The 18,641-nt window shown below is 40.0% G+C and overlaps 3 protein-coding genes across 4 annotated transcripts in view; all 3 read left to right on the top strand.

Annotated features, from left to right (window-relative positions):
- The first annotated feature begins 1,811 nt into the window (after nucleotides 1-1,811).
- Nucleotides 1,812-8,707, top strand: LOC130200719 (peroxisomal succinyl-coenzyme A thioesterase-like). 2 transcript variants are annotated; one of them, XM_056425217.1, is made up of 11 exons: nucleotides 1,812-2,202; nucleotides 4,359-4,564; nucleotides 4,670-4,769; nucleotides 5,132-5,322; nucleotides 5,404-5,567; nucleotides 6,020-6,139; nucleotides 6,248-6,330; nucleotides 6,413-6,506; nucleotides 6,854-6,934; nucleotides 7,499-7,640; nucleotides 8,280-8,707. In XM_056425217.1, the coding sequence occupies exons 1-11, from the start codon at nucleotides 2,102-2,104 to the stop codon at nucleotides 8,402-8,404; spliced, it is 1,407 nt and encodes a 468-aa protein (XP_056281192.1). In that variant the 5' UTR covers nucleotides 1,812-2,101; the 3' UTR covers nucleotides 8,405-8,707. The 2 variants fall into 2 exon arrangements, with proteins under 2 accessions (XP_056281192.1, XP_056281193.1); XM_056425218.1 differs by having other exon boundaries at nucleotides 1,813-2,202; nucleotides 6,416-6,506.
- Nucleotides 8,708-11,387: 2,680 nt separating this feature from the next.
- On the top strand, nucleotides 11,388-16,551 carry ssbp1 (single-stranded DNA binding protein 1). The gene is made up of 7 exons (XM_056424895.1): nucleotides 11,388-11,463; nucleotides 12,098-12,165; nucleotides 13,076-13,133; nucleotides 13,213-13,353; nucleotides 14,906-14,993; nucleotides 15,594-15,682; nucleotides 15,820-16,551. Exons 2-7 carry the CDS (start codon nucleotides 12,142-12,144, stop codon nucleotides 15,861-15,863), a joined length of 444 nt encoding a protein of 147 aa, XP_056280870.1. The 5' UTR covers nucleotides 11,388-11,463; nucleotides 12,098-12,141; the 3' UTR covers nucleotides 15,864-16,551.
- Nucleotides 16,552-17,207: 656 nt separating this feature from the next.
- Nucleotides 17,208-18,641, top strand: part of creb3l2 (cAMP responsive element binding protein 3-like 2) — a 19,466-nt gene continuing 18,032 nt past the window's right edge. The window contains exon 1 of the mRNA XM_056425241.1: nucleotides 17,208-17,820. Coding sequence (XP_056281216.1) covers nucleotides 17,722-17,820 — 99 coding nt within the window. The 5' untranslated portion in view covers nucleotides 17,208-17,721. The remainder of the gene's footprint in view (nucleotides 17,821-18,641) is intronic.

The raw sequence follows: 18,641 nt of genomic DNA, 5'->3' as shown, positions 1-18,641 counted from the left end.
TCAGGCGTCAGGACAGCGGCACACCCCTGACATGTTAGTTAAATGTATGCATTTTATTATAGACTGTTATATTCGTATAATTTGATACCATAACAGATTTTTTTCATATTTTTATATATATATATATATATATAACTTTTGGTTTTATACATTTGAAATATTTAATATTAGTATAGACTATTATATTCCTATAATTGTATACCATAACTATCTTTTTTTACTTTAAGAACTCGACCATATTATTTCATATTTATATATATATATATTTATTTTTGTAACTTTTGGTTTCATAAATTAGAAATATTGAATAATAGTATAGACTATTATATTCCTATGATTGTATACCATAATTATCTTTTTTAACTTTAAGTACTCTACCAGATTATTTTATATTTTTATATATTTATTTTTTCACTTTCGGTTTTATAAATGAGAAATATTTTATTTTATTAGAGACTATTATATTCCTATAATTTTATACCATAACTATCTTTTTTTTACTTTAACAAATTTGTATATATATATAATTTTATCCCTTAACTCTTACAACATATTTGATTATATGCAACAGATGAGTACATTTTGTTGAAGTAGAACACGTGTAAAGTTGGTTTAAAGTCCATTTCATGTTATGCTCATACATTATAACCAATTATACAATAGCAATATAAATGTATGTCCATAAAATGTGGCTTTAAAATGAATACAAATGTCCGTCTCCTGTTACTGGATGAGCAAGGCCTCCCCAGAGACTAATCACACCTGCAGTCTGAGAGGAGAACTCCCCTTTAAGCAAAGCTTGTATCGTTAAGAGTTTAAAGTCCAGCAGAGAAACCAGCGACTCCTTCAGACCCCCCAGCCCCCGCGGACCTGTCGGCACCGGCCCTCAAACTCTGTGAGTTATTTTAATGAAACTGTGTGTCCTGCTTATCAGAGAGGTGAGAATGCCTTGATGTTCCTCTATGAAAACATTCTGCATCCGGGGCTTTTACTTTGACTATTTTTATATATTTAATATTTTTTTAATTTTTAATATATATATATCTTAATTTGTTTCACTCTCCATATAGCTGCTTATGAAGTATTCTAATTCCATTTAAAAATAAAACTTACACTTTATGTAACGATGTAATAGTTTTGTTTATTTGCATCGAGCATTTCTTCTTCGCTATTTACATATATTTGTACATGACGCAACGCGGGACCTGACGTCGCTGACGTCATCGCCATAGGTTTAAGTTCGTCACGTGGTACTCACGCTCACGAGCATGCACATACGCGCACGCGCATCGTTTCAGCGAGAGACACGTCTTGCGCTTCTTTGGGTCTGTAGTCTTTTTTTTTATTACATATTTTCTGACAGTTTTGAGAACAAAGTGCAACTTCATTCACGTGTATAAGTATATTGTTTTATTTAAATAATGGGCGGGGCTTAACGGTATTGTTAAGTTGTAATAGTTTATTTTGATAACATCTGCAGAGGTCTTATGTTTTTAATTAATACATATAGAAAGATATTATAATAGACAATATTAAGGAGAATATTGATATTGTTATTAATGTATTATGAAGCATAGGGGTAATGTTTACTCTATGCAAATGTAAATGGCAAGAATTAATGTATGTTGCATGAGAGTGACTGTATGTTAGTATTATAGATTGACGAAGCCGGTTGAATTCCGTGAAATGACTTACAATAACAAGACTTTTATTGTGAAGGTGACTTTAATTGACGGGAATCTTATTGTGAAAGCGACTGAAACCGGAAGTGACTGTCTGACCGAAAACAGGAAGAGTATATGACTGCGTGTTTGTAGAGGGAACTTTCTCTTTTCTCAGGTAAGCCCCGAAGGGAAGGTTGTGCTCTCGGGAGGTGCCGAGAGCCTGCAGCCTTGACACGAGGAGAGAGCGCGTTGAATGTTTGATTCACTTTCTACCATTAAATGTTGATAACTTAATCCATGCGTGTCCGGAAGCCTGTTTCTCCACCATCTGCGTAGTGCCCCAGTTTTGAGAATACCTTACAGTATATAACAAAGCGGGGTTTTATTGATCCAGGTTTAGCACATAGCGGATTGTTTAACCTCCTCACCCGGGCGGAATGCTCCGGCACGCGGGCTGTTTGAGCTCCGCGAGAGGGGCTCTGTGGTCGGTGTACTTTAAGACACTACTGCGAGTACCGGACCACCAGACCGGCCGCAGGTAAAGTACCACGAGTACACTAACTGTAGCGATGTAATACATGTAGTATAACGTGTATAATACTCAAAGTATTTGAGAGTTTCACGAGAACTTAAATACGTCTACTAGGGGCAGCTTTACTTAAAAAAATTGTCCAGCCCTCAAAAAGTACCACAAAAAAAACTTTGAAGTATCGAAAGTATTGTTCTGCAGAAAGGAAATATATATATATACACAGTGCATCCGGAAAGTATTCACAGCGCTTCATTTTTTCCACATTTTGTTATGTTACAGCCTTATTCCAAAATGGATTAAATTCATTATTTCCCTCAAGATTCTACACACAAAAACCCATAATGACAAAGTGAAAACTGTTTTTTGCAAATTTTTGCACAATTATTAAAAATAAAGAACAAAAACATAACATGTACATAAGTATTCACAGCCTTTGCTCAATACTTTGTTGAAGCACCTTTGGCAGCAATTACAGCCTCAAGTCTTCTTGGGTATGATTCCACAAGCGTGGCACACCTATTTCTGGGCAGTTTCTCCCATTCTTCTTTGCAGAACCTCTCAAGTTCCATCAGGTTGGATGGGGAGCGTCGGTGCACAGCCATTTTCAGATCTCTCCAGAGATGTTCAAGTCAGGGCTCTGGCTGGGCCACTCAAGGACATTCACAGAGTTGTCCCGAAGCCACTCCTTTGTTATCTCGGCTGTGTGCTTCGGGTCGTTGTCCTGTTGGAAGATGAACCGTCGCCCCAGTCTAAGGTCCAGAGCGCTTTGGAGCATGTTTTCATCCAGGATGTCTCTGTACATTGCTGCATTCATCTTTCCCTCAATCCTGACTATAGTCTCCCAGTTCCTCCCGCTGAAAAACATCCCCACAGCATGATGCTGCCACCACCGTGCTTCACTGTAGGGATGGTGATAGGCAGTGCCTGGTTTCCTCCAGACATGACGCTTGGCATTCAGGCCAAAGAGTTCAATCTTAGTTTCATCAGACCAGAGAATTTTGTTTCTCATGGTCTGAGAGTCCTTCAGGTGCTTTTTTGCAAACTCTAGGCGGGCTGTCATGTGCTTTTTACTGAGGAGTGGCTTCCGTCTGGCCACTCGACCAAACAGGCCTGATTTGTGGAGTGCTGCAGAGATGGTTGTCCTTCTGGAAGGTTCTCCTCTCCATAGAACAACGCTGGAGCTCCGTCAGTGACCATCGGGTTCCTGGTCACCTCCCTGACTAAGGCCCTTCTCCCCCGATCGCTCAGTCTGGCTGGGCGGCCAACTCTAGGAAGAGTCCTGGTGGTTCCAAACTTCTTCCATGTCCGGATGATGGAGGCCACTGGGCTCATTGGGACTTTCAATGCTGCAGAAATCTTTCTGTACCCTTCGCCAGATCTGTGCCTCGATACAATTCTGTCTCGGCGGTCTATAGATAATTCCTTGAACTTCATGGCTTGGTTTATGCTCTGATATGCACTGTCAACTGTGATACCTTATATAGACAGGTGTGTGCCTTTCTCAATCATGTCCAATCAACTGAATGTAGCACAGGTGGACTCCAATCAAACATCTCAAGGATGATCAGTGGAAACAGGATGCACCTGAGCTAAATGTTGAGTGTCATGGCAAAGGCTGTGAATACGTATGTACATGTTATGTTTTCGTTCTTTATTTTTAACAGATTTGCACAAATTTGCAAAAAACAGTTTTCACTTTGTCATTATGGGTTGTTGTGTGTAGAATGTTGAGGAAAATAATGAATTTAATCCATTTTGAAATAAGGCTGTAACATAACAAAATGTGGAAAAAGTGAAGCGCTGTGAATACTTTCCGGATGCACTGTATATATACTTAAATGATCTCATACAGTATTTATTTATTTATTGAATATAATTAGTTTTAACGGGCTACTTTTTCCACCGGTGTAGATTTTTTAAAATATTATTATTATTTATATATATATAAATATAGCCTGGTGGAAAAAGTAGACTATTAAAAGATTTTTTTTAAAAACATATTATATATATATCCATTTATATATATATACACACATATTATACATATATAAATATATATATATTTATATATGTGTGTGTATATATGTATATATATATGTATGCATGTATACATATATATGTATATGTATGTATGTATATATATATATGTCATGTCTGCTCAGACGCTCATCCACCATGTCCCGCGCTGCCCTTCCGGTTCTCTCCGTCGTCCCCTCCCGGGCTCTGGTGGATGAGGCGTTCAGGGTCGCGGTGCAGAACCTGCCTCCGAGTTCTCCGGTGACACTACACTCCCTCCACCGCTCCGAGGACGAGGACCTCTGGGAGGCCTTCGGCCACTACGTCAGCGACTCCAGAGGAACCGTGTCTGGTGGGTGACCTCATTCTTCTTCATCTCCTTAAATCTACTCGGATGTCTAGTTGGATTTATTTGTCTATTTTTGCTTTGTTGACATCTAAAAACAAAAATGTGTAGTTGCGGAGGATTTCAGTTTTGGGGGAACGTACACGGGAAAAGAAGCCATGGGCTTGTTGTGGAGCATGAGTCCCGTCCCAGGCAGCCGCAAAGGCCTCAGGTAAAAACAGCTGGACTTGAGCTGGGGAAATAATATCCCTTGACATCAATACCACCAATTTATTGGTAATTAATCAAACAATATTGATTCTCTGCATGTTTTAATCTGAATTATGTCCAAAATTTAAAATGAATACTGGAAATTTAGCTTTTTTCTTCTGATCAACAGTCTCTAAAACATCAAAAATTCTTTATTAAAATCTTAAATATCGCATGAGACCAAGAAAAGGAGCCGATCCTCAGCAGATTTTAGGTATGGATGCTTGAAAAAATTACTTTTTAGGGTGAATTGATAGCCTGTTTTTGAATCCTTTGGGCGTGGCTCCTCCCCAAACGCACCTTGAGTCTCGTGACCCCGTCCAGGTTGAGGAAGAAGAACGTATGCGTCCCCCAGCTGGTCAACATCTCGGTCTACGGCGGACACGTGGAGGAGGGCTTCGGGGAGCGGGTTCCTCTGGCCTCGACGCTCACGGAGAGATGGCACATGGGTCCAGGAGTCCGGAGGGTTGAAATCCGAGAGAAAGGAGTCCGAGGGACGCTGTTCATACCTCCAGGTGCTCCAAAAGAAGAACACCTGATGATCAACGTTTCAGTCTGATTAGATGATGAGTAAGACCAGTTCCTCCGTGCCTCAGGTCCAGGACCCTTCCCCGGCATGCTGGACATGTGGGGGGGAGGTGGGGGGCTGCTGGAGTACCGAGCGGCTCTGCTGGCGTCTCGCGGTTACGCTTCTTTGGCGCTGGAATATTTCGGCGCCGATGAGCTGAAGACAGCCGACAAGGAGTTAAACTACTTTGAGGTTTGTGTTTGCTATAAAAAATAAAATAAAAATACATGCATATATATATATATATATTTTGTTTTCTTCTTTTCTTTTTAAATATATATATATTCTTTGTATTTATATATATATAATACAAATGAAATTAAAAATAGAATATATATATATATATATATATATATAAATGTATTAATATATATTTATGTTAAAATATGATATATATATATATATTTAAAAAGAGGATATATATATATTTTCATTTTAATATATTTTCTTTTAATATATATATATCTTAAAATATATATATTTAAAAAATAATAAATATATATGTATATATTATAAAATATAAAAAAATATATATATTTTTATATATTTTTTCAAACTTCAAAAGTGTGTGAAAAGACATTTCACGGAACGTATTTATAAAGATGAATTGTTTCTTAACTTTCCCGTCGTCTCCTTCTCCACAGACGGCGTTTAACATCGTCAGTGGACATCCTCAAGTCATCCCAGACAGAGTTGGCATTTTCGGCCTTTCCCTCGGCTCGCTCATGGCCATCTACTTGGCAGCCGAGAGCAGCGTCATCGAGGCAAGTACCGAACGGAAAAAATGAAACCTGCAGAACGTTTTTGGCACACGGTGGAGAACCAGGTGGCGGTCCGCTGTCTTAAAGAGTGCATTGTTTGCTTGGTTCCAGCCGCGTTGTTGCGTTTGTGTCAGCGGCTGCCATCATTATCCACGCGGGAAGAACCTCCAAGCACTCATTGAGAACTTATTTGGGTAGTTATTTCTGTTATTCCGTCGGTAACATGAAGCCAATACACGCGGTGGGACTGATGTCGTGGTAAATTACTTGTGATAGCAGGAATTCCAAGCTGCGCGTGGACGAGCACAACCGTGAGATATGGCGAGATATGTTCCTCCCGATTCCCGAGGACCTCTCGGAGAAACTGGACGTAAGTACATGTTGCACTGTTGACTCACCAGAACATGTACTTGTGAAAGCTGCATTCTCTCTCCTGACCACCAGGGGGCGAATCCTCTGGTTGTATAGCAGTCTATGCTTCATGTGTTACAGCTGCATACTCTCCTGACCACCAGGGGGAGACTCCTCTGGTTCATTTGTACGTTGCTCCACCCTCTCGTGTCACAAAAAGACAAGATGGCGACGACCATAATGTCAAACTTTGTACTATAAATATTTCGATGATGTCGTTCCAGACACAACGATCTGGTTTCTAAAATACAGCCGTTGACTCTCGTTGTTTCATTCTGACACGTCGTGCGGTTTGTTCTCTCGCAGGTGGGGAGGATAAACTGTCCGATGTTGTTGGTGAACGGCTGTGATGATCAGAACGGGCCCACAGTGGAGTGTGCCGAGGATGTGAGTCCACACACACACACACACACACACTGGTGTTGGTTGGCGTTGACCTTTGTGGCATTTTGAAGGCTGATAATGAGGTTTATAGTTCAAACTAAAAAAACTATATTTAAATATATATATATATTTTTAAATGTGTATATATATTTTTTAATGTGTATATATATTTTCTTTCTTTATATATATATATATAACCATATATTGTTTACATGTGTGTGTGTATATATATATATTGTTCCTTTTTTTAATATATAAATATATATAAATTATAAATATTTCTTAGTGGACTAAAGACTGAGATGGTTGTAAATAAAAAACACGGCACAATATTTCCTTGCCACCTGTAGATCTGTATCTAAATATATAAATGTGTATATTTTGTATTTTCTCTTGCTTGTCCTTGAGTACTTTGGTCATGAGATCAATGTTTTCATACGAGTCCGTCAGAGAACTGAAGAACAACCCCTCAATTCTCTTCTGTGTTTTTTCACCTGCTGGAGCTCCACAGACATGAACTCATTCTGGGCTGCTTTGATTTGACCTTTGACCCCCCCCCCCCCCCAGATGGCCCACATGATGCGTGCAGCGGGGAAGGAGCACCTGCTGACCAGAATCGAATACCCGGATGCCGGCCATCTGATCGAGCCGCCCTACTCGCCTCACGCCAAAGCCACCAAGTTCATAAAGAACGGCAGGAGGGAGGCGGGTGAGTTCTGCTCACTTACAGGCCTCACGGGGTTCTGTTGGGCTTTTATTTGTGGTGGTCTCGGGTCAATGGAAGACCTGCAAAAGTCCTGAAAAAAAAGGAAAAAAATCCTAAAAGTTTTGGAAAAGTCATGAAAAAGTGTTTATATTCATATGATCCTTTACATTTTAAATAATATGCTTTTAAAAGAATGACGCTCAAAATATAAGCAGGCGTCACACTCCTAGCGCACATTTTTTCCACTGCAAGTGAACGCACCATAACTGAAAAGACCTACATGTTTATTCTTTTAATCTAAACTAGTGTCTCATTCATTTGAGTCATCAAGGTTGGAGACATTGTTAGTTTAATGGCTACCTTTTCTCACTTTTTCGTGTATGCACGAGATTTCACAAAATGTTTGGTCATGTAACTGTAGTTTAAAGTCCTCGAAGCCCATTGGTCGACATGTGTGTGACCCCTGTCCATTGGTCATGTGTGTGACCCCTGTCCATTGGTCATGTGTGTGACCCCTGTCCATTGGTCATGTGTGTGACCCCTGTTCATTGGTCGACATGTGGATGAACCCTGTCCATTGGTCCACATGTGTGTGACCCCTGTCCATTGGTCGACATGAACCCTGCACCGTGTGTGTTTCAGTGATCGTGCTTTGGGGAGGACAAACCAAACCCCACGCAGATGCTCAGGAGGACTCCTGGTCTAAGATCTTGGCTTTTCTGCAGGAGCATCTGTACTCCACCCAGAATCCCAAAGCCAAGATGTGACCCCTCCCCCACACGAAGAATCGCTGCAGGAAAAATCACCGTTCCTTCTCTTCTGATGAATTAACGTGCACTGAATGTTGTTGTTATTTCATTATTTAATGTCTCCACAAAGCCACTATTCATTCAAATGAAACTGTGTTTTAGTTTAAAGGAATACTTCACCCATTGAGGGCCATGTTGGTATCAGTGACTCACAAGGTGTTACCTTCTTTTAGATATTCATTTTACTTAAATCCATCAACACATTTCTGTCTTTTGATTACCCGTGGAGGCATGAGAGGAAAAATAAAGAGCGAGAACGTGCTTTAAAAATGTCATTTTCATGAATATTGACACACACACACCAAGAAGTAAAACAACTACACAGGTACGTGTAATCCAGACCTGATCTGGATCAACACGGAGACGGATTTCAAACAAGTATTTCTGTGTTTGAAACGTGATTCTAAATGTAACCGAAGCTGCTGTTACTCCGCCTGGCCACATGGGGGCGATGTTCTCCAACACGTGAAGCTGAAGCTGCTGATGAAGACAGAGGCTGTGTCTACTACCGCGCACTTAACGAAGTACACTGCAATGCAGTGCACTGCATTGCAGTGCACTGCGTCGCTGATGAAGTGCTGTCTCAAATGGAACACTTAACCGTTAACCACTTGGCGGAAGTGACGGACGCAAATCTGTTCACGGCACCCGCGAAATTAAGCCGGGAGTGACATATGCAAATCTTCTTGCGATCCCGTAACCCTTAAAGTGACAAAATGAATGCACTTCTTGCCCTCTTGTTGTCCCTTGTTTACCTTTCTCCACCCCATGTGGAAACTGCGATACCTCCACAATCGCGGCAGGAGCCTCCGCCTTCTGGCTGAAGTCGAGATGGTATATGTAAGTTTAATTGTGATTTTGCCTTACCTTCACAGCATAGCTTCATGTAGTAGTTGCAATTAAATTCTCCTTGCTAGGTATGCTAAATTCTCAATTATCTTTGTCAGAAGTAGCCTTCTTATCCACATACACACCATATGGAAATAAAACATGACAAATCTGTACATGCTTGTCCCTAGATTCCAATTAGTTTTAAGAATTATCCACTGAAATGATAGGCATCATCTGGGTGAATTCACACAGTAATAGGCCTACTTTGACTGACTGTACTTTTATACACATCTCTGTTGTAGTGAAGTTTACCCTGATACAGGAATCAATTAGCAATTGAACACACAGGCATATTAATTATTGTTACAAACATGCATCACTTCTAATATAAATCAGAAACCTCAATGACAACATTTTATTGATAAAATGACTTACATATTAATATAATCTTCCCTTCCCCTCCCCACACACTCTACAGCAGCCACCCAGTCCCAGGCGGCGCTGCTGTATCAATGTTGCAATGCCACTGCTGGCGTTGTATTGTGATGGCCACAGTGACATGAGGGTGGACTTCAGGCTCACCGAGTCATTCAACGCCCTCATGGCTGTGCTGGGCACTGACTGACCACGGTTGGGGCCCTGAGATCTCCTGTCTAGTTTTTATTTTTGGCTTGCCAGCGCCACCTCCTATCGGGTGGTGGCCACCTTCGACAGGCCGCATGATGCCAGGGTCCTGAAAAACAGCCCCATCTTCTATGAGCAGTCATACCCTCCACCAGGATACTGTATCCTTGGGGATGGTGGCTACCCCTGCCTGTCCCAACCCATCTGCCTCATGACCTCCTTCAGGCAGCCTGTCCACCTCCAAGCTACAACTGCTGCCTGTCAAAGGCCAGGTGTGTTGTGCAGAGGTCCTTCGGGATACTGAAGACGCGATGGCGGTCCATCTTCTTAAAGGCCCTGGAGGTGGATGTGAGGTGCCAGAGGTCATTGGAGCCAGATGTCGGGAGGGCAGCAGAGGACCAGCACCTCCAGGAAACGTCTCTGGGGCAGGAAACAGAAATAGGATAGCCATTCAGTGCTCTGTCCCAGACCACGATTACATTTAAATTAATACATACACGACATTAAAAAAACAACACAACGATGATTGAAAGCTACAATTATTTCAAGAAGGACAAGCGTAGATAGCTATCGTAACGGTATTAATTATCGGGCGGCGTGTTGGTAAACGTTCGCGGTGTCATGTTAACCCGTTATTAAACTGAGCATATCCAATGTTAATCCATTATTAAAGTTTCTATTAGATTGTTTAACAGAACAGCCGTTGTTTAACACTGTCCGATGACTGACATAGCTATCTGTCGTCGGACTTGCCGCTGGAGCAAGCGCCTGGAGCCGACCTGCCCCGCTCGTCAAGCGAAAAGTGTCCGATAAAAGTGCACCTTCGTCGGACTGGCCGGGTGGTGGATTACCCAGCTAGCTTATCATAACTGCCATGGAGATCCAATGGCATCTAATGCTACCTAGGTATGCTCACTAATCTGAGAATGGCATGTTAGTAGTACATTGTAATACCAGTACAATGTGTAACTACCGCTGATACTTACATTTACGGTCTGTAGCTTCGTGGTCTACCGCTTGTGCTGTCCGCCATTGTTTTAGAAATAAAATGAAAAGCTGGCGAAAGGGCTCCTCCTCTTCCGGTACGTCGCCAAGATGGCAGTAGTGTCCATCGTTTACACTACATTTTTCGTTTGCAGTGCACCATCCGGGTACTTTCAGTGCACTGCATTTTGCTGGTTTTGAGGCACTTCGAGCACTTCGAGCACTGAAAGTCAGTGCTCGAAGTGCTCAAGTGCGCGGTAGTAGACACAGCCAGAGTTCACACAGGCGACATGAGTCAGTTAACTCTGTCACATATTTAAATCAAGTCACTTTCTGGAGATTGGCTTCCTCGTGTCGAGTATTTAGAATGATATAATAGTACTATAATAAAATATAACCTGACTATTCAACGTGAAGTAAATTACGATGCGGAACTTTAACCACTTCCGGGATATGGATGTCAACCGCCGTTAAACACCAAGAAGAACTACTTCCGGTATTCGGTCGGACCGGTGTTAGCGACGGACCGGAAGCAGCGTGAGGTTACAGAAGACCGCACTGAAGTCTTCTTGCACCTGGTGAGTTTCCAACGAGCTTTTTGTGGCCTTCTTACGACGCTTTCACACAGTTTTTAAAAACTATTGGGGGCCGTTTTATCTGCTGTTGTTGTTCCGAAACCGGAAACGTTGATGTAAAACAAACCTAACCGTCTCGTTTCTTTCGTAATGTTCGCATCCTTAATGGCGGGAGACCCTCCAGGAGCCTCATCGCTGGTGTGACTTTGAGTCCACGCTGGTCGCCGGTGTGTCGCCGGGGTCCGGACGACACTCTGAGGGTTTAGTCTCAGCTAATCGGGTTGTAATCCTGTCTTTAAACCTAAAGTCATTCGTTAGGTTGGGCGATAAATGAGAGAAAGAATAAACTGAATTATTGGTCACGCTCTTATCAACAGTGTGTACTTATGAGTTCCTTGTTCTCATTGCTTTAACAAAGTGTCCAACTTGTTATCAGATACAAGATAAAAACTAATGTCATGCAACAATCCTGCTACAAATCCTCTCTTTTGTGTGTATTACAAGCATTATATTTACTTTGGTGTCTTGATGTTACATTTCTGTGAAAAACTGAGGTGTGAAATCTAACATCCTCCTTTCAATATGTCGTCTGCTTGTCGACTCTTCTATCTTTGTTTCGGTGTTTGTTGTTTTTCAGATCCGTCTCTTCAAAGTCCTCAAAGTTGTCTGTGCAGTGTCAAGATGTTGAGGACAGCGTCCGCACAGGTGAGGATGGAAGAATCGTTTGTTTAGTTTGTCTATATATATTATTATTATTATTGTTGTATAAAATCTGTGTTATATATATGTGTATATACAGGACTGTCTCAGAAAATTAGAATATTGTGATGAAGTTCTTTATTTTCTGTAATGCAATTTTAAAAAAAAAATGTCATGCATTCTGGATTCATTACAAATCAACTGAAATATTGCAAGCCTTTTATTCTTTTAATATTGCTGATTATGGCTTACAGCTTAAGAAAACTCTAAAATCCTATCTCATAAAATTTTAATATTTCCTCAGACCAAGTAAAAAAAAAAGATTTATAACAGCTGAGTGTTTGTCAAGGCTCAGGAAACCCTTGCAGGTGTTTTGAGTTAATTAGACAATTCAAGTGATTTGTTTAATACCCTACTAGTATACTTTTTCATGATATTCTAATATTTAGAGATAGGATATTTGAGTTTTCTTAAGCTGTAAACCATAATCAGCAATAAATCAGAATAAAAGGCTTGCAATATTTCAGTTGATTTGTAATGAATCCAGAATGCATGACATTTTTGTTTTTTTAATTGCATTGCAGAAAATAAAGAACTTCATCACAATATTCTAATTTTCTGAGACAGTCCTGTATATATATATGCGTGTATATATGTATATATATATGCGTGTATATATGTATATATATATATATATGTGTGTGTACATAATAGAATGACAATCCTGAGCACTTTTGGCATTAACTGAGACTTTATTGATCAGACATTATTCATAGCCTTACATTTTAATATTTTATTTGCACACACAAATAAGAAAGCTTCCCTGTCGATGAGCATGAAGAGACGTTCAGGTGCACAACGAGCTCTGCGTACTTTCGGCCTAACGGAGTGAATATTTAATCCCGTCCCTCCGCAGATCTTCAGACAGGTGGCGAGGAGCGTGACCACGGACGCCAGCCTCATCCTGGAGAGATGTGAGTCCACGAGGATGTGAACCTCCTCACTAACCACGCCGGCCTGTTCCCACTAAAGATTCTGACGTGTTTGTTCCAGCGATAAACCGCGTGCAGCTGTTGGGCCGCGTGGGCCAGGACCCGGTGATGAGACAGGTGGAGGGTCGTAACCCGGTGACCATCTTCTCGATGGCGACCAACGAAATGTGGCGCTCTGGAGACAGCGAGGCGAGCGCAACAGGTAGAGTGGCGAGAACAACGGTATCAGACCAACTGTGAGACACAGATCTCAGGTCAGCGGATGCAAACTAACAAAAAGCAGCGTCGCCAGATCTGAATGTTAAAGTAAGTTAGAAAACAAGAAAAAATATATTCATCCATTACGGTCCTTAAAGGGCCGGCTCTCCTCACGGGGGTTTGGTTTTAATTTAAAAACAAGGTATCCACTTAGATCAACACATTAAAAAACGTTTAAGTTTATAGTTCTGACACATCTATATTCCTGTCCGATGGAAAACTTTAATAAAATAAAACTCCAACAAGGTCCAGTGAAAACCAATTCCCAAATTTGGTGATTGTGCGCAAATGTTTTTTTGTTTGTGTTTTTTTTGTTTGCTGAAAAGGTCTTTGCTAAATAAAATATCAAATTAGATTATCTAAAAAATCCCAGATAATTTAGTTTATATATATTGAGTGGGATATTATATATATATATATATCGCGCTCAATCCAAATAAATCATGTTTAAATCAGAAAATGTTAGTTTTATCATTTTGATCTGCTCTGCAGTTGCCACGTGTCGCCACTAGAGGGCAGTTCATTCATTGTTGTTGACAGTGAATTTAAACAGCCCAGTATGATATACAGGACTGTCTCAGAAAATTAGAATATTGTGATGAAGTTCTTTATTTTCTGTAATGCAATTAAAAAAACAAAAATGTCATGCATTCTGGATTCATTACAAATCAACTGAAATATTGCAAGCCTTTTATTCTGATTTATTGCTGATTATGGCTTACAGCTTAAGAAAACTCAAATATCCTATCTCTAAATATTAGAATATCATGAAAAAGTATACTAGTAGGGTATTAAACAAATTACTTGAATTGTCTAATTAACGAAACACCTGCAAGGGTTTCCTGAGCCTTGACAAACACTCAGCTGTTATAAATCTTTTTAACTTGGTCTGAGGAAATATTAAAATTTTATAGAGATAGGATTAGTTTTTTTAGCTGTAAGCCATAATCAGCAATATTAAAAGAATAAAAGGCTTTCATTTGATTTGATTGTAATCCAGAAAATGCAACATTTTTGTTTTTTTTAATTGCATTACAGAAAATAAAGAACTTTATCACAATATTCTAATTTTCTGAGACAGTCCTGTATATATTGAGTATAATAACAGTAATACTGCATCTGTCACTCATCTTTAAGGCATGTTTGAGGTTTACAGACACGCTTAACATCCTGAATACTTTAGGATTTTATTTTTAACTTTTTAGTAATATACATCCATCATATATATTTATTTTATTTTCAGAATCTGGTTTAAGAGCTTTTTAACATTTATAATTTTATATTTCGGTGCGTAGCAATAAACATAGTTGGGCAAGTTAAGAATATTAGATATACATTTACGATAAAAGAAATGAACAAATTGCGATGTTAGAGAGTATTAGAAGTAAATGTACAAAATATATGAAATATACAGCGCTGCAAGGTGAGAATCTAAAATGTTCACAGTTTAAAGAATACGAATAGTTTTGTTGATTCATGTGTTGTTGTGACTCTAGGTGACATCAGTCAGAAGACGACGTGGCATCGCGTGTCGGTGTTCAAACCAGGTCTGAGAGACGTGGCGTACCAGTACGTCAAGAAAGGGTACGACCGGAAATACGTTCACCTATTTATCCTATTATTTTGTTGATGGTGGACAGGAAGTTCCCCAGAAAAACAACGTTTAAAGTGAGAATTAAAAGCTAGACGTTATAACGCTCCATTATACATTATTTATTTTAAACCTGCAGAGACGAGTTGATACTCAAACGCAGGGCTGTCCAACTCATTCTCACCGGGGGCCACATGAGCATCATGAAACATATAAACATATAAACTACTCAAACATATCGTTAAATAACTCTCTTTGCATTTGAATTTTGTTTGAGTGTATAAATATTGTCTATATGAAGATTTCTCTCGTATTATAACATAAATCCATTTAATGTGAAACCTTCAAAATAAAAGCACAGGGTATTTGTCTTACATTTCTTTAAGAAAAGGTGATCGTGTGTCTTTAAACGCTTTAACGCTAATAATAAGCTTTAATATTGGATGAACACTTTGAGAAATATATTTCCTAATGACCGTGTGAGTGCAAATAATTCCGGTCCTTTTGTAGCTCGAGGTTAAAGGAAGTTTGGATTCAGGACTCGAGGTGGAAAAGTTTGAGGAACCTTTGTGTTTAAAAGTCTCTGGCTTCAGGACCAGGATCCTCGTGGAGGGGAAACTGGACTACGGGGAATACGTGGACAAGAACCAGGTCAGGCGGCAGGCCACCACCATCATCGCAGGTCAGACCACACACACACACACACACACACACACACACACACCTGCATCTTCTTCACAGGAATATGAAGTAAAATCTGCATCTGATTTTTTTGACTTTCCTCTCGTCCGGCTCATCGGTTTGTGTCCTTCCCTCCAGACAACATCATCTTCCTCAGCGACAACGTCCGAGACAGAACCTGAAGCTCTTTCCTCTTCAACTCTCAACAACACTTTTTTTCTGTATTCTCCAGTTTTATACATAAAAATAAAGGGAACAGACGTGTGCCCAAAAGAGAAGAGGGGGGGGACACTGGTCGAGTCTGGCGGACCTCGAGGTCATCGAGAGGAGCGGACAGCTCGTTGTGGTATAAACACACGTCCTGGTTTGTTGTTGTTTGTGCTTCTTGTACATAACCGTGAATTTTTGTGTTATTTCTCAATAAATCCAGAAAATGTTTGTTGGGAACTATTTGCAGATGAATCGTGGTCATTTATGGGATTTGTTTATCACCAAAAAATATATATACAGTTCATTACGAGTTTTAAGTTCCACTGGCTTCTGTTAAATGTCAGATTTCTGAAACATCAGCGTTCAGGTTTTAGTTTCTTTTCTCTGAATCGAGCCGTTACATCAGAATGTTTATCTACCTTTTTGTTTTCTCCATTTTCACTTGTCGCTTATTACTGTTTATCTTTTCCTTACTTCAGCTCTCTACTGATGTGTCTAATGTTTTCTTTTTACATTTTTGTGTTCACATTTTTGTTCATCTTCCTCAATAATGTGTCGTTCCTCCTCACTGTTAATAACTGTTGCAAAGTTCCCCTAGAGAGACTTTGTAGAGGAGAAAAAGCTAAAAGTAACCATTAAAAACATACAATAAAATGTAAAGATTTCAAAGAAAATATTTGCTTTCAAACATAAACGTGCTTTATGAAAATAAGTCAAATGCATGTATTGTTTAGTTATTTACCTTGTATAGAGATGGTGGACGCTGATTGGCTGGTTCTGTGTCAGCGGGGGCGGGTTTACGTCGAAGGTATTCTTGGCCTTAAGTGATTGGTCTCAGGAACAGTCGAAGTCTTTCCTGATTGGCTGCGTCGTCTGTCAATCAAAGAAAACGCTCGGTCGAACGGGCTTTAAAAAGGAGAGCAATCTGATTGGCCGGGCAGCCGGAGGTGGGCGGGGCTGTAGATTCGGTTTAAAGACACTGCGGAACTTTGACGGAGTTTACCCAGTGTAACAACGGAAATGGGTCAATTGGATGTCAGAATAAAAGCTCAGCCCATATCATATTTATATGCATTTTCAATTTTACTCTTAAAGATAGAGGCTGAAAATTAAGGTTACTTATTTTATCTCAATTTGTAGACTAGTGTTTTCTCTTATATGTATCTGGTAAAAAAATATTATTTCTGTTTTCTCACATCAAATATGAAATGAGGAATGCCGGCTTATTTTGAAATTTAAAACCGGAAACCCGTTTGTTATGGTAGGCATTTGATGCTCTTGTCACAAACAGCTGTAAGACTTCGCGCTTCCTTCCTTCTTCTTTTAATACCTTGGATTACATCTCCAATATATTGAAGGGAATTCAAGTTTTCGCTTATTATTCATAATTATTTTGTCTTTCTTTAAGTGTATTTCCTCCACAGCGTCTCTGTTTTTCTCCGTGACTCCGCCCATGCATTCCTGTGTGTCTGGGCTGTGAAGAAGAGGAGGAGGAATGGAAAGGAAAGAGAGGCTGCAGAAAGCTGAAGCATAGAAGAGGAGATGACTTATCAACAAGCACAACAACAACAACAACAACAACAGCCGCAGCTCGTGAGCCCCCCAGCCCTCACCCCTCTGCTCTGAACGCTTCACTTCTTCACTCTCAAGTCGTTCGGAACTTTTATTTTTTTGTTACCCCGGAGTTGGAGCTTTTCTTTTTGGGGAGAGTTTTAATTGTCATTGCAACAAAACAACCGCCGCGGTTTTATTGTAGTTTTATTTACTGCAAACAACAACAAACCGGCCAAAAGGAGCAAAGAGAGAGCGCGCGCGCGCTTGGAGGACACCATGGAGCTCCTGGACGGCAGCGAGCCGTTCCTCCACTGGGACCGGAACCTCAGCGAGCTGTCCGAGGCCGGGGACATCGATCGCGTGCTCTACACCAACGTGAGTTATCGATCCGGGCTGGCGTCGATCAGGGCCGCTGATTGGCTGCGAGGCCTGTCAGTGAGAAATAAGCACTTTATAATCACTTTTGATTGAGAAGGGGGAGGTGTGTGTGCGTGCGCGCGCGCGTGTATGTGTCGGTACCCGGCTCTCCATTCACAACTTGAGCCTTGAGGTCCAGGATGCTACTTTTTGGGATTATTATTTTCACTCGTTTATCTTCAAACAACTTTTTGTTGTAAGATGGCGACAATCTATTTAAAAAAAAAAGTTTTTATACAACAATAATTTAAAGATATGACAACTGGGGATGGTAATATATGTGATTTCAGAATAAAAGCCCATCTGAGCTTAGTTGAGTCTTGGACGATAGAGCAGAACAGAATGATTGTTTCCCATTTATCGACTTTCATTTAATCAATACAAATATCAAATAAATTGAGAAAAACATCCATCAAAGTTCACAGAGTCCAACATGATGTCATCAAACTATTGGGTTCACTTTATATTTGATCAATAAAAAAGCACCTCTTAACATTTGAGAAGCTGGAAACATATTTGGCTTTTTTACACAAATGAATAGAAATGAAATGCAACCAATGGGCACATATATACATGTGTTTTTTTAAACTTAAGTAAAGTCAAAATAAAGTTAAGTAGCACAAGCTGACACTTGATTTGAGATACTAGAACAAGAATATTTTGCATTTTTACTTTAAAAATGACCAGAAATTGTTATTTTTCTGTCATTGAATGACAAAAGAAAAGTATGAAACTTCAAAATAAGAGTCTTTCATCTTGTGGTGAACATTAATGTTCGA

The sequence above is a fragment of the Pseudoliparis swirei genome, chromosome 10 (genome assembly GCF_029220125.1).
Source record: "Pseudoliparis swirei isolate HS2019 ecotype Mariana Trench chromosome 10, NWPU_hadal_v1, whole genome shotgun sequence".
Classification (NCBI taxonomy): Eukaryota; Metazoa; Chordata; class Actinopteri; order Perciformes; family Liparidae; genus Pseudoliparis; species Pseudoliparis swirei.
This window is presented reverse-complemented; position numbering and strand designations above follow the sequence as displayed.